General features: G+C 42.2%; 1 protein-coding gene across 3 annotated transcripts in view; it reads right to left on the reverse strand.

Moving 5' to 3' along the window:
* GULP1 (GULP PTB domain containing engulfment adaptor 1) overlaps window positions 1-13,939 on the reverse strand; it is a 334,203-nt gene that overhangs the window by 125,832 nt on the left and 194,432 nt on the right. For all 3 annotated transcript variants that reach the window (XM_090045269.1, XM_090045268.1, XM_090045270.1), the window contains exon 2: window positions 9,662-9,733. In XM_090045269.1, the coding sequence (XP_089901395.1) occupies window positions 9,662-9,689 (28 nt within the window). In that variant the 5' untranslated portion in view covers window positions 9,690-9,733. The remainder of the gene's footprint in view (window positions 1-9,661; window positions 9,734-13,939) is intronic.

The raw sequence follows: 13,939 nt of genomic DNA on the forward strand, positions 1-13,939 counted from the left end.
TGAGTAATTAGTTTTTAACAGTAATGACTATTAATTTGGCGTCCTGAAGCTAGAAAAGGGAGCATGCCCCGAAACAGCAATGATTAGTTATTTTAAATGAATTGTCTGTTCTTTTTCTGCTTGCTTACCCCACCCAGAGCCTGATTCTTCTGCACAGGGGCAGATCCAGTATTTCCCCAAAGGGAGTGCTGAGCAGCAACCACACTGCAGGAGTAGTTGTACCCCCTGTTCCCACCAGTGCAGAAAGACCATGACTTGGGAGTGTGTGGGGCCTTTTCTAAAGACCCTAAAGCAGATGAAAATCCTACCTCTCTTCCTCTTCCTGCTTAGAGATATTCCCCCTCTGTTCCTGCCATCCCCTTCCCCTTGGCCCCTGGTGCTTTCTGCATTGTTCAGGGTCAGGAACCTCCAGAACCAGCTGGGCTGTGCCATGGGTGGGCTCAGCTGGGGAGGGACAATGGCAACATGGAGGCTAGAGAGAAGTTTCCACCCCCCTGCCTGATTGTGGGACAGGCATGCTGCTACTATCTCTGTCCCCAGCTGAGCCCAGCCAATCATGTAGGAGCCAGGAATGGTTCTGATGCTTCCCTATCCCTGAGACAGCAAGTCAAAATAGGCAGGGAGGGAGCACACATTTGACCAGGAAAAGGAAGGGAGGGAGGATTTTCACTTGCTTTAGGGACATCTGCACATGCTTCTGCACATGCTTCTACAGTTATGTATATGTATCAAGAAAAATGGGTGAACCATTTTGGGTAGTGGCTCACCCAATACTCAGTCAGACTTTTGAGTATAAGAGAGTCACTTATATGCAGTCACAAGATTTACAAAACTCTTTATTACTGGAAAATATATTAAATTCCCAGAAATGCTGACAAATAAGGTTGTACACAAATGACAAGAAACAGCAAAGAAGCCAAGAGTAGGAAGATCATGATCTCTGCCTACCACAGCTAATACTATTGTTCTGCTTAATCAGATAAAATGTTCTGTAGTACTCATTCTAGTTGAGCATGTACTGCTATACAAACTAAATTATGATGACACATGGTAAAGAACTGGCCAGGAACAGAAAAAAATGAATCGGAGAAGAATGGAAAGTGACAGACAGATAGACATTCGATACTGTGTTAGCTCTAAAATGGCAGAATAATGCAACAAGAAATGATACAAAAATATGTTAGAAGGGGAAAAAAGACCTGAAGTCCCAGTTTTGATTTATTTCTTTTTTGATTTTTTTTGTTAACTGCTAACTACCACTAACACCTAACTACCTCTATCTCTCAGTAATTTTAGGAAATGCTACCGGTCTGTCTGGGTTTTCCTTCCTATAGGTAGATGAGCTGAAAACACACTGTTGGATTTATGTAACTGAACACAGAGAGACACACCTGTATTACTTTCAGGGTGCTAGACTGGGCTCTTTTAAAGAAACTGTTAAGACTTATGTGGTTTAATGGTAGGCATTAGTTATGCACTAAAAAGCCAGCTTTACTTAATATTTTCAATGCATATATATTTAAATTTAGTGAAGATATAGCCCTTTCTTTTTCATTTGTGGTTAAATACAATATTTAGAATTAATATACAGTCTTCTCATTAAATAATTCATTACTAAAAATAAGTATGGCTTTAGCAACAATTTTAATAAAGAGAAAAATTCCAAAAAACTCCATTTATGTATACGAAGCCATGATTCGATAGAAACTAACTATATGATTGGGATATAATGCTGTAATAATGCAGTGAAGCAGCAGGATATCAAGTTGCAACAATTCGTCAGCTGATTCAATCACATCTGTAATACAACCTCCTCAAAAGGCTGGTGCTCTTTCACAGGATGCCTTCTCCATCCCACTCCCATTGGAGCCAGGCTAGCTGGAGGATTATAACTTCAATTCACTTTTGCAGAGGAAGATTAGTCCCAATAATCCTAAATCCACATAATAAAATCAGAAGGAATGCTTTCCATGCTTGGAATTCTAGAGCCAGTTCTCCTATGTATAGTATGAAAGCATACCAAAGACATCTTAGTTTCAGAAATTCAAGATTTAGAAGGCACATATTCAGCTTCAGTGCTAGAACTTGGCCAAATCCTTTAGTCCAAATTCAGAGAATTATAGAAAATAAGGGTTGGAAGGGACCTCTGGGGATCATCTAGCCCAACCTCCTGCTCAAAGCAGGACGATCTCCAACTATATCATCCCACCCAAGGCTTTGTCTGCCTGGGTCTTAAAAAATTCCAAGGATGGAGATTCCACAACCTCCCTGGGTAGCCTGTTCCAGTGCTTTACTACCCTCCTCATGAGAAGATTTTTCCTAATATCCTTCTCTTACTTAAGATCGTTGCTCCTTGTTCTGTAATCTGCCACCACTGAGAACAGTCTACCTCCATCATCTTTGGAACCTCCCATCAGGTAGTTGAAGGCTGTTATTAAATCCCCTCTCAGACTTCTATTCTCCAATCTCTCTGCAATTTATCCACATCTTTTCTGTAGATGGGGGGTGGGGGCTAAGAGAACAAAAGTGGACACAGTACTCCAGATGTGGCCTCACCAGTGCCGAATAGAGGGGAAAGAATCACTTCCTTCAATCTGCTGGTATTAGTCCTACTAATGCAGCTCAGTATGGTATTAACCTTCTTCACAACAATGGCAGATAGCTGGTTTATATTTAGCTGATTGTCCACTGTAACTCCCAGGTCCTTTTCTGCACAGCTGCCTGTACCAGTGCATGGGATTGTTCCGTCTTAAGTGCAGGACTTTGCACATGTCCTTATTGAACCCAGTGAGCAGGGATCTGGGTTTTCCATTTCCCATTGAAAAACAGAGAAGAACCATGGATTTCCCAAATTTATCAGAGAAAAAAATGGATTTTCCCTTTTAGCAGAGATATCCACAGATTTCCCACTTTTGCAAAGAGCTCTGTAGGCTGGTGGAGTTCCAGCCTGCAAGAGCTAATTGCAAACAGGACGGAAACCCCCCAACCCTGTCCGGAGGGGGAGGGAGAAGGGGAAATGGTGGGGCCTGAGGCTCTCAGTTACCCAAGGCTTGGCTTTGGCTCACTGTTCTTCCTGGAGCCTAAGATAAGTGGGGCTTGGAAAGGGCTGGGGGCCACCTCTGGTAGGGCTGGAGGGTTGCAGGTCGTGGCTGAGGGGCACCGGCAGGGATGGTGACTGCCAGGGCATTGGTGTGTGGCTGTGGGAATGGGGAGGTGTTGGGGGAAGCCACATATGGAGTGCCTGCTGGCAGCGTGTGGACCGGAAGTGGTGGGCTACTGCCAGGCCAGGTTTTTCCAGGGGCGGGGCCAGCTCATGGCTGCAATGTACACTCCTGGGCACGGGATGGATACCATACCCCATGATCTGTGCGCAGGGCTGGGGCAGGATGGATGCTCACTGTGGGCTCATGCTCCCCACCCTGCTGCCTTCTCCCAGGGCTTCCACAGTGCAGTGTGTGCAACCTGGCATGGCAGGGCACAGCAGGGTTGCACAGGAAAGCTTGTTGCCCCTGAAACCTCTGCGCTGCCCCAGCCACAGAGGCAGCACAGGCAGCAGAGCAGGGTTGTGCCCCTTGCTGCTACCCTCACCTGCAGGGGAAGTGTGGCCAAGGCAGCACAGAGCTTGCAGAGGCAGGCAACTTTCCTGAGCGTCTCTGCTGTGCCCTGCTACACTGGCTCACACACCCTGCCCTGCAGAGGCGCTGGGGGAGGGTGGCAGGGTGGGGAGCATAAGCCTGCAGCATGCACCAGCCCTGCTCAAATCTGGAGGGCACAGGTCTCCCCTGTTCCCCAGGAGTACGCACTGCAGCCAGGAGCCAGCTGCCTGAGCTCGCAGCAGGCAGTAGTCAGCAGCAGTGGGAGAGCTGCATCCGTGCTCCTGCTGCAGCAGCCACTGCCTTCTGTTGGGGGCAGGGAGCTGTGGACCTGAGTCCCTGGCCCCATAGCCTGGGCAGCTGGGGGCAGGGCTGTGGTGGGGAGTGAGGGGCACAAGAAGGGATGGGGGATTGTTGTGTGGGGAGTAAGGGTCATGAACATGATGGGGGGCTGTGGGGGCAGTGAGGGGCACCAGCAGGGCTGGGGTGGATGGGGGATGTTGTGGGAGGCCTTTAATTTTAATAATGGATTTGAAGGATTTTGTCAGAGAATTTGCTATTTTTAACTGAGAAGGCGAGGATCCCTGCTCATGAGATATCTTTTGGTCCAATCCTACAATTTGTCTAGGTCCCTCTAAATCCTAGCTCTACCCCCGCCAGCTTGGTGTCATCCACAGACTTGCTAAGGGTGCACTCTATGCCATCTTCCAGGTCATTGAGGGAGACATTGAACAAAACTACCCCCAAAATGACCCTGGGGCACTCCACTTGATACCAGCTGTCAATTAGCCACTGAGCCACTGATTACTATCCTTTAAGTCCATGTTCCAGCTACTTTTCTATCCACCTTACAGTCCATTCATCCAACCTGTATTTCCTCAGCTTGCTCGCAAGAATGTTATGGGAGACCTCAACCATCCACAGCGTCAGTCATCTTCTCATAGAAGGCAATCAGGTTATTCAGGTATGACCTGCCTTTGATGAATCAATGCTGACTGTTCTTAATCACCTTCTCCTCCAACTGCTTAGAAATAGATTACTTGAGGACTTGCTTGACTTGTACACATCCAGCTTTTCTAAACTATCCCTAAACCTGTTCTTTCACCACTGTTGGCTGCTCACCTCCTCCCCAAATTGCGCTGGCAGGTGCCATAGTTTGGGAGCTGACCTTGCCTGTGAAGACTGAGGTAAAAAAGGCATTGAGTACTTCATCCTTTTCTGCATCCTCTGTCTGTACGTTGCCTCCCCCATTCAGTAAGGGATGCACACTTTTCCTGACCTTCCTTTTCTTGCTACTGCCATACTTGTTACCCTTAAATGCTGTCCCTTGCTATATCTGATTCCAACTGTGCTTTACTTTCCTGATTCAAATTCTGCATGTCCAAGCAACACTTTTAAACTCCTCCCTCGTAGTTTGTCCAACTTTCCACTTCTTGCAACTTTCGTTTTTGGTTTTTGTTTTGTTTTAGCTCATTGAAGAGTTCCCTGCTACACCAAGCTGGTCTTCTACCACACTTGCTAGTCTTCCTACACATTAGGATGCTTCATCCCTGTGCCCTCAGTAAGGTTTCTTTAAAAGTACAGCCAGCTGTCCTGGACTCCTGTCTCTCTCAGACTGACCTCCCAGGGGACCCTGCTCATCATTTCTCTGAGTGAGTCGAAGTCCAGGGTCCTTATTCTCTGCTCACCTTCGTTTCTTTCCTTAGGATCCTGAACTCACTCATCTCATGGATACTGCCACTCAAGTTGCCATCCACTTTTACATTTACCACCAATTCATCCCTGTTTGGAGCAGCAAACTAGGGCCCCCTAGCTGGCTGCTCCAGCACTTGCACCAGGAAGTTGTCCCAAACATTCTCCAAAAACTTCCTGGATTGCCTGTGCACTGCTATATTTCCCTCCCAGCGCAACTGAAGTTGCCCCATAAAAACCTGTTTTCTGTAATCAGAAAACTTCTGGCTATTTGAAGAAAGCTTCATGCACCTCATCTTCCTGCTCTGGTGGTCTATAGCAGACACCTACCATATCACCCTTATCACTCTCCCCTCTGAACCTAACCCAGGGCCTTCCAACAGACCTGTTTTCAGTTTTACGCTGCAGTTCTGAACAATCATACTGTTCTTTTATATAAAGATCAACTCCTCCTTGTCTTCTCCCCAGCTGTTCTTCTTGAAGAGTTTACACCCATCCATGAAACTACTCAAGTCATGCAAGCTATCCCACCAAGTCTCTGTTATTCCAATCACATCATAGTTCCATGACTGTGTAAGGACTTCCAGTTCTTCCTATTTGTTTCCCAGGCTCCATACATTCATGTATACAGGACATCAGAAGCAACTTGCTGATTGCCCTACTTTCTCAGGAAGAATAAGGCCTCCCCGTTGCCCCCTCCTGCTTGTAATTCTTCCAGGTCACCTGCTTTCCCACTTAACTCAGAATGTTTGTCTCCATACCACAGTGAACTAAGTTTAAAGCCCTTCTCACTAAATTAGCAATCCTGTCTGCAAAGTTGCTCTTCCCTCTCTTCATCAGGTGGTTCCCATATTTTCCTAGCAAGCCACCATCTTGGGAACAAAATCCCATAGTCAAAGAAGCCAAAGTCCTGCTGCAGACACTATCTATGCAGCCATGCACTGATTTGCAGGATGGACCCACTCCTGTCCGGGCCCTTCCCCTTAACTGGCAGGATCAAGAAGAATACCACTTGGGCCCCTGTCCCCTTCGCCCTTGCACTTAGAGCCCTACAGTCACTTTTGATCTTCTCAGGGTTGCCCCTGGAAGTATCACTAGTACCCATATGCGGTCTGCACAGCAGCAAACCAGGACCTGGGTGAAAGCCTCAGTGGTGAGCAGTCCTGCCTGAACTCACCCCTCAGAGAGCAAGTAGAGGGAGAGCTGGCAGTGGCAGTGGCTCTGGCATTGAGATATCCTCCAGCCATTTATTTGGTCTCCTAACCCACCACCTCTCTCTTCTTGCCTCTCTTTCCAAGCAGATCTTCCCTAGAAAATTCCCCTGTAAGCTGATTTGTTCATTGCTCCTTGGTCCCAAAAGATTCCCCTTTCCCTGCTAACCTGCTTCCTTTCACCAAGCTTACAGCAAAGGAAGATGACAACAGTTTCCAGGGAAACTCCTCTAATAAGCTCCTCCTTCCTTTGGACTCTGGTTAAAAAAGAGGCTTAAGTATTAGCCTAACCGCTCAGTTTTAGCTACTTACACCTCATATGTATAAATTAGCTACTCTTAATTAAAGAAAGATTTTACTTTAAAGGCTCCCCTTCAAAGAGGAGGGTGGCAAACTGACTTGTGAACTGCTGGCAAACTGCCCTGTTCCCTCGTTCCCTGGTCATGTGGGGAGTCCCTTTTAAAAGCTCCTCCGCCTGGAACAGCTCCACCCCCTCATTAGAGCTTTTGTCAGACAAGCAGTAATCACCCAGCAATCAATCATCCAGATAGCAGCACTCCCAGCTGCTCAGAGTACACGCCCAACCACACAGCCCACCAAGGAAATACTCCGCAAGCCAGACTTTTGTGACTTAGTTGCTCACTTGCATTCCCAGAGCAGGATCTGGTGGCTGGCTTGTCTTCCTCTTCCCCTTCCTCCTCTCGCTACCAGCACATTGCCCTGTTTGTTGTCCCCGTTTGCTTTCTCCCTGATCACTCAGGGAGTCTCCTTTTATACCCTCCTGGGCTTATTCCCCCCACCTCCTTGTTAGAGTTTTGTCAGACACAGGCAGCAATCACCCAGCAATCACTCCACTAGCAATACTTCTGGCTGCTCAATAGAGTGCCTGTGAGACAGGCTCCCACTGCTTGGTTCCGTGTAAATAAGTCAGCTGAAAAAGAGACTTTACACAGGCATCGTATTTGTAGTACTACAAAAGTCAAGGGGACAGATGTGTACACTTGTAGTGCAACATAAAATAGCACAAATACTATAGAAATATTCCTGTCTGAAACCGTATCTTCTCTGTAGCTCTATATTTTTTAGGTAACATCTGTTTAAGGTGTCTCTTGGACTCCCAGTGTCCTACAGTACTCTGTTTTCCTTTCCGCTCAAGTGGGGAAGGTAGAGAAAGTATCTGGCTCTCTGACCGCCTGCTGGGAGCAGAGATGCAACATAGGCAGGACCAGGGGCTACAGCTCTGCTCACCATATTGTGCTGTCACAGAGCTTGCTGCTGCCCTGCTCTTGAGGGAGCAATAGATCTACCCATGGCAGGGTAAACAAAGGATCATCCTCTTATTGCCCCCTGGCTGGAGAGTGTGTCTTTGCAGTGACTTTGTAGAGTTCCAGTCAGGAGGCTATGAACAGATATACTCCAAACAACGCAATACAAAGTGATGAGGTGCTTATGTAGCACTATAAATTAATGTGTCTACAGCCTTTCAGCAGGGATTAGTTTTATACAAATCCTAAATTCTGTGAGCATCAGGCCATTTGGGTGCAAGGTTGGACTACTCAACCTATAGCTAAGAAAGTACAAGTCAATTTCTCTTGACAGTAGGTCCAGTACATATACAAGCCCAGTTTAAGAAACTATTTGATATCAAGAGTACATTATTACACAGGCACTGATGAAGGGATAAAGATAATCAGTGCAGGTTATCACCTACAAACAGCACTAACTGGCAAGACAATACTTGATGCACAAAGGGAGACACAAATATTCACAGTACAGTACAGCAAGAACCAATGCGAGACCAGAAGCAAGGTGAATTACCACACTACAAAACTAAAGAGGAATGGAACACTCCCCTCCCCCACCCCATCATGTCTATGGAAGAACATGAGGAATCTAATACAAACTATATGAAATTTGTGTTTAAAAAAATTCAGGGAAAGTGAGGCAACACCAGTGAACGGAATGCAAGAATCAAGCATCAACAAGAAATGGAATTATTTGTCTGGAAAAGAAAAAAAGTTACCAGTGTATGGATTTCAGAGTTAGAATCACCTAATGTATACTAAATAAGTCCCAAATATATTACAGAGATATTGCTGTTGCACTTGGTTAGAGTCTATTATTCAGAAACTGAAAGTTTCTAATTTTATTAAAGATATAGAAAATATAAGAGCAAATTCTTTTGAAGTATAACTAGATACACTCACAGTGACTCTATTAGAGTTTCATTTTTTATCCCACAACAGACCCTGACCCATAGTCTGCCATTTAAGGATTTTTAGAAGAAAAGCATATTATGTAAACAACAAAGCCAAAAGATATAGCCCTAAAGTTGTACTAATTAATAACAACCAACAGCAAACATTTGCTGTTAAATCAGGAAACAAATCTCTGTCTGTAACCTCCTGTAAAAATTACTAAAATAATTAAGTAACTAAGTCTTCAGTTACAGAAAAAAGTACTGAAGTCCTGAGGACGAATAAAAAATGTAGGTGTATACAACAGAATGTGAACGAGCTGAAGGAACACTATCAGTAACTCTTGAGTATTCATCTAGTAATCAGCTGCTATACTGATAGTAGAGATGCACACTTTCTGAATAGCACAAGTTTAATTTTTAGCAGTAGAAGTCTAGGCCTTAAGAATCACAGAGCTTTTATTTCACAGGAAGGTTTATCTCTGTAAAAGTATTTTTCCAAAACAGCTTACCCAATAAAAGCCCAGTCATTATAAATGGTAAGCAGAAGTCTCTATGTCTCCCTTTCATTATTCTAACTCCCTCTGGCATATCCTCTGGTCAGAAATCAATAAAGAAAATAGCATGAGCTCTCAGCATTGTGCTCCAGAGAGATGAGTTCTCCATAGCTACTAATCTTGAGTGACTTGTTCCATACAAATTTCAGAAACTCATTTCCTTCTTAACTAATTGGTCTGATACAACTATTCAGATTCAGAAATGGTCTCTTCTGTAATACTAATATTTGATCTTTAAGTATTTATGCAAGATTTCTTCTGTCTCTTATGCAAAAGGCAAGGATTTTCTGGGGTGATATCTTTTATTGGACCAACTGTATAGCTGAGATAGAGTTAGACAAGCTTTCAAATACAAGGTATTCTTCATCAGGTCACAACTGTCTCTTACATAACAAAAACAAAAGTACTTACCTTTCTTCCTGCTAAAAGCACGATTCATATTGAGAACCAGCTAGTCAAATATATTTTTTGTTGCACTTTAACCTGAAAAGCAATGCACATGAAGAAAATGAAAAATTAACAATCATATAAAATTAATAAAATATTTAATAATAATAATGTATAAAATAAAATAATGGTAAAGCATTAGAGAACATTTAGTATTTGTGCACATTAATGGCTATTTTAAAACTTAAACATATATGATCATGAATTAACCCCATGCAGAATTATATATTATATGTACCAGGCTGCTTTTCTATGTCTACAATCTTACAAAATATAACTAAAATACCTCATTTGAATAGATATTCAAGGAAGATTTAGACCTTTCCTGAAATAAATTTAAGAGAGAATGCTTTTCTTATGAAGAAAATCAGGCAGTTCAGGAAATTATACCTTTTAATGACCTGTTTACCATCAATGTGAAAGGGCAAGTTAATGCTTATTCAAAAACTCCTATTACTGTGATTTAAGGCAGTCAAGAAACTGATTAAAGCTATACAACACAACACATACTCCTGTGTTTTCAGGCAGGGAAAAGATTGTGATGTGAGTGTTGACTCTCTACTATGAGACCTGGAAAGGCCATTCAGTAAAAAATGCACTGTGGTTAAACTCTCCTGTTTGTCTTAAGGATATTCGCTTATACCAGCATGCTTCCTACCTTCAGCAGCACTTAAGATCTAAAGCAGCAAACTGTACAGGCCTCAACATCCTAGGATTCACTTCTAGAAAGTTTTTTTCTTAACCACATTAACCCCCTCATAAATTTCAGTGTGCAATACAAATTCTTTTCTTTTACAGCTACTTATATAAAACATCTTTTTGTTTCCTTATTATGTGTCATGGCCTTTGAGCAGACACTAGGTTTGTACAAGTCCTAACCTCTATAAACACTAAGCCATTTGGGGGCAAGGTCTCAAGACAGCTAAGAACATATATGTAAATTCCTCTGACATAGGCCCATCCCTCTACTCCATTTTTCACTTTACCAGCTATCGCTATTCCTATTCTGCCCAATGCTCCCCTGCCTTCACACTACACTGTTCATGAAATTCTGAGCTCAAGGACAAACAGAATGACATATACAAAATATCTAGTGGTAAACTAACTCTGAATTCCCACTGAAATCAAGAGAAGTTTTACCACTAACTTCAACGGGGGCAAAGTTAGGCCAACGCTGCATGTTTCAAACAGCATGTTCAGATAGTCAAAGCACATTTATTTAAGACTTTTTAAGCAAATGTATAGAATGCATTTTGTACTTGTTGTCCTGCTTTATAAATACCTACATATAGTACTTAAACTACATGCATCCAAATTTCCATAAAAAGATTTCACATCTTCTAGATTACAGTATTTGGTAATTATACTAAAAGGGTCTATATTCTATTTTTAAATTACCACACATCTGGCATTTCATTTATATTGTAAGAATACTATGAGAATGATGGCATAATTACAATCTAGCTACTCATAGGAAATATCATTCCTGCTTTTCAAATAACTTATTGCTTTCTATAAAAAATGCATTTACTAATTAGTTTTATTTATGGTATTTCTTAGTAAAACCTATAGGGTAACAGAACATTAGATTAAGTAAACAGAGGTGTCAGGGTCAGTTTCAATTAAATCTTCTACAAAAGCTTGGTAATTTATGTTACATGAAATTTTAGGTTAAGACAGGTGACATGTAATTCTTGCAGATAACACCTCAACTCTGCAAGGAAAGCTATATCTGTGTATGGTCTGCTTATTCCACACCCCATCTGCATATTTCTCAGAGCTAGATCAGGCCCAGTGACATCAGTGATGGTACTTGCATGAGTAAACTTCTACTGATGTAAAGGTTTCACAAACAGATCTGACCCTCCTTGTCCTCCACAAAGACCCAGGGACTTCAGAATGGCTTTGTATAGGCAAAGCATCCATTTACCCATAGGTCAATATATAAATGGAGCCACAGGGTTAATCCCTAACCTACATAGAGTTACTGGGAATACTCCAACTGACCTCAATGGAAACAAGGTTTCATCCATTGCTGAACACAATAGAACATAACAGATATAAAGACAATACATAGGTGTTAAAATATTTTTAAATCAGATATTAAACACTTCCTTGACTAAATATCAATTAACATCACATTTTTGTCACCTGAATTACCATTTATTAAATAAAATGTAAACGTAGTAATTTTAACAACTGTAACTACTCTGCAAAACTAACATGTATATAATATCATTTTTTTACTCTTATTCATAATTCCAGTTAAATAAGTGTATTTTATCTTTTAATTAAAAGAATCTCATTTTGACCTGTTTCATACTGCACTCTATGAGTTAATCATTACACTCATTATAAATCTACATTGTGATGAAACAGTTCATCTAAATTAATCCAATAAACTTTAAAAAAGTCATCATTACACTAAAATTACTATCATGTTTTATCTTTGCATTGATTCTTTCAGTGTATCTAAAGCAGTTAACTCAAATATAAAATATTACCATCAGAAACAATTTCCATCGTAAACTTTTATATTCAGGGGATGCTGACAGACCACTTCAGGTAGTACTCTTTTTATGAGTATTTATGCCAGCCATTTAGATATTGAGGTTTAATACCTAATAACTAACAAAATAATATAAACTAAGGAAACTTTTCCCATTTATTCTGGAAAATGATTAATCCCAGACATAGTTTAAAATGTACAACCTGCCATACACCTACATTTTTTTATTCTTCCTCAGGATTTTTGTACTTCTTCTATAATGAAGACTCAGTTACTTATTTTATTATTTTACATTAATATACCTATGTGCAAAACAACAAATGCCACTTAATAATATTTCATACAAGGTAGAAGACCGAATTTAAAGAATGCATTACCTCACCTTACCGAAAGATTGCATCATCAGCTAAGGGCAAAATCTATGTCCTGTTAAGGTTATTGGTTAAGAATACCCACATCGAGAAGGCAGCCAACCAATTTCATGGGCAGATCACAGGGCCAGACCACATTTTCGGGGACTTATCAGAGGCCCCTCCCTAGGCCTCCGATTGTCCACAGGGCCCCGGTGGCCCCCACCCCTCACTGCTGATTGGTTGAAAGGGCTGTCCATTGTACAGCTTCAGCCCTCACTGCTGATTAATGGAAAGGGGCAGGGGCCCATGACAGGCAACCCTCTCAGACAATCAACGGTGAGAGGTGGGGGCAGCAGCCATATAGGTTGCTCCCCTTTGTGTTGTCAGCCCGCCTTCTTCCTTACCCCCATCAGGCTGCATAGATGGGCTGCAGTAGCCATTTTGTGGACACTGCCCAATTTCATGATTTCTGCAAAATCTGTAAAATCACAAATTGAGTAGGTCCCTACTTATTGGAGGTTTTGCCACTGACTTCATGGATGTAGCATTTGGCTCTAAAGCCCAGATACAAATTACATGCTTAAACAAAGAATGGGCATATAACCAAAAATATTTATATTGAAATGTATGAGAACACATCTAGTTGTCATATTACATCTAATCATATACGTGAGACTGCCATCTAATATCACAATTCAGAAAAATGACAGTGCCCAGTTATGAAATAAGTAGGGACCTACATACTCAAATCATGATTTCACACATTTTGCAGAAATCACAAAATCCAGCATTGCCTGTGGAATTTGCAAAGAAAAAAAATCTTACAGGAAATAAAAAAAAACTTTTAAAAAATCTTACTAAAGAAGCCTGCAGAGGGAGGGGAGGGGGGCTGCCAACACAAAGGGGAGCCCAAGATGAATGCTACCCCTGCCCCTTACCACTGATTGGCTGAGGGCTGCCTGTTGTGTGGCCCAGTACCTCCCCACCAATCGGCAGGGAGGGGTGGGGTCATGGGTATACTTTGGTTAGAGGTGTGGGGGGTTAAGAGATAAGCCTGTAAAAATGGAAGCCAGCTCATGACCTGCCCAAAAAATAGACTGGTTGCCTCCTTGAGCTGGGCAGACCTTGAGCTGGGTGGCCCAGGCTGATAGGTACTCATCAGTCTCAATATGAGCATCCCATTTCTCAAAGACTATGTTTGCCTACAGAATGTTTTTGCCATAGAACACATTGTAGAAAAGGGAGCTATTTTTTACTATACATGAGCACAGCACAACACTATATGGGCAGTGATCTCTGCTTGGCCTTAATTTAGTGACTCATAATGATTTCCTTTAATGGTAGTTTTTAAGGCCAAGTTGAAAGATGTTAAAATAGAAA

This window comes from Crocodylus siamensis, chromosome 4, assembly GCF_052110815.1.
Source record: "Crocodylus siamensis isolate JL-2025a chromosome 4, ASM5211081v1, whole genome shotgun sequence".
In the NCBI taxonomy this organism is placed as follows: Eukaryota; Metazoa; Chordata; order Crocodylia; family Crocodylidae; genus Crocodylus; species Crocodylus siamensis.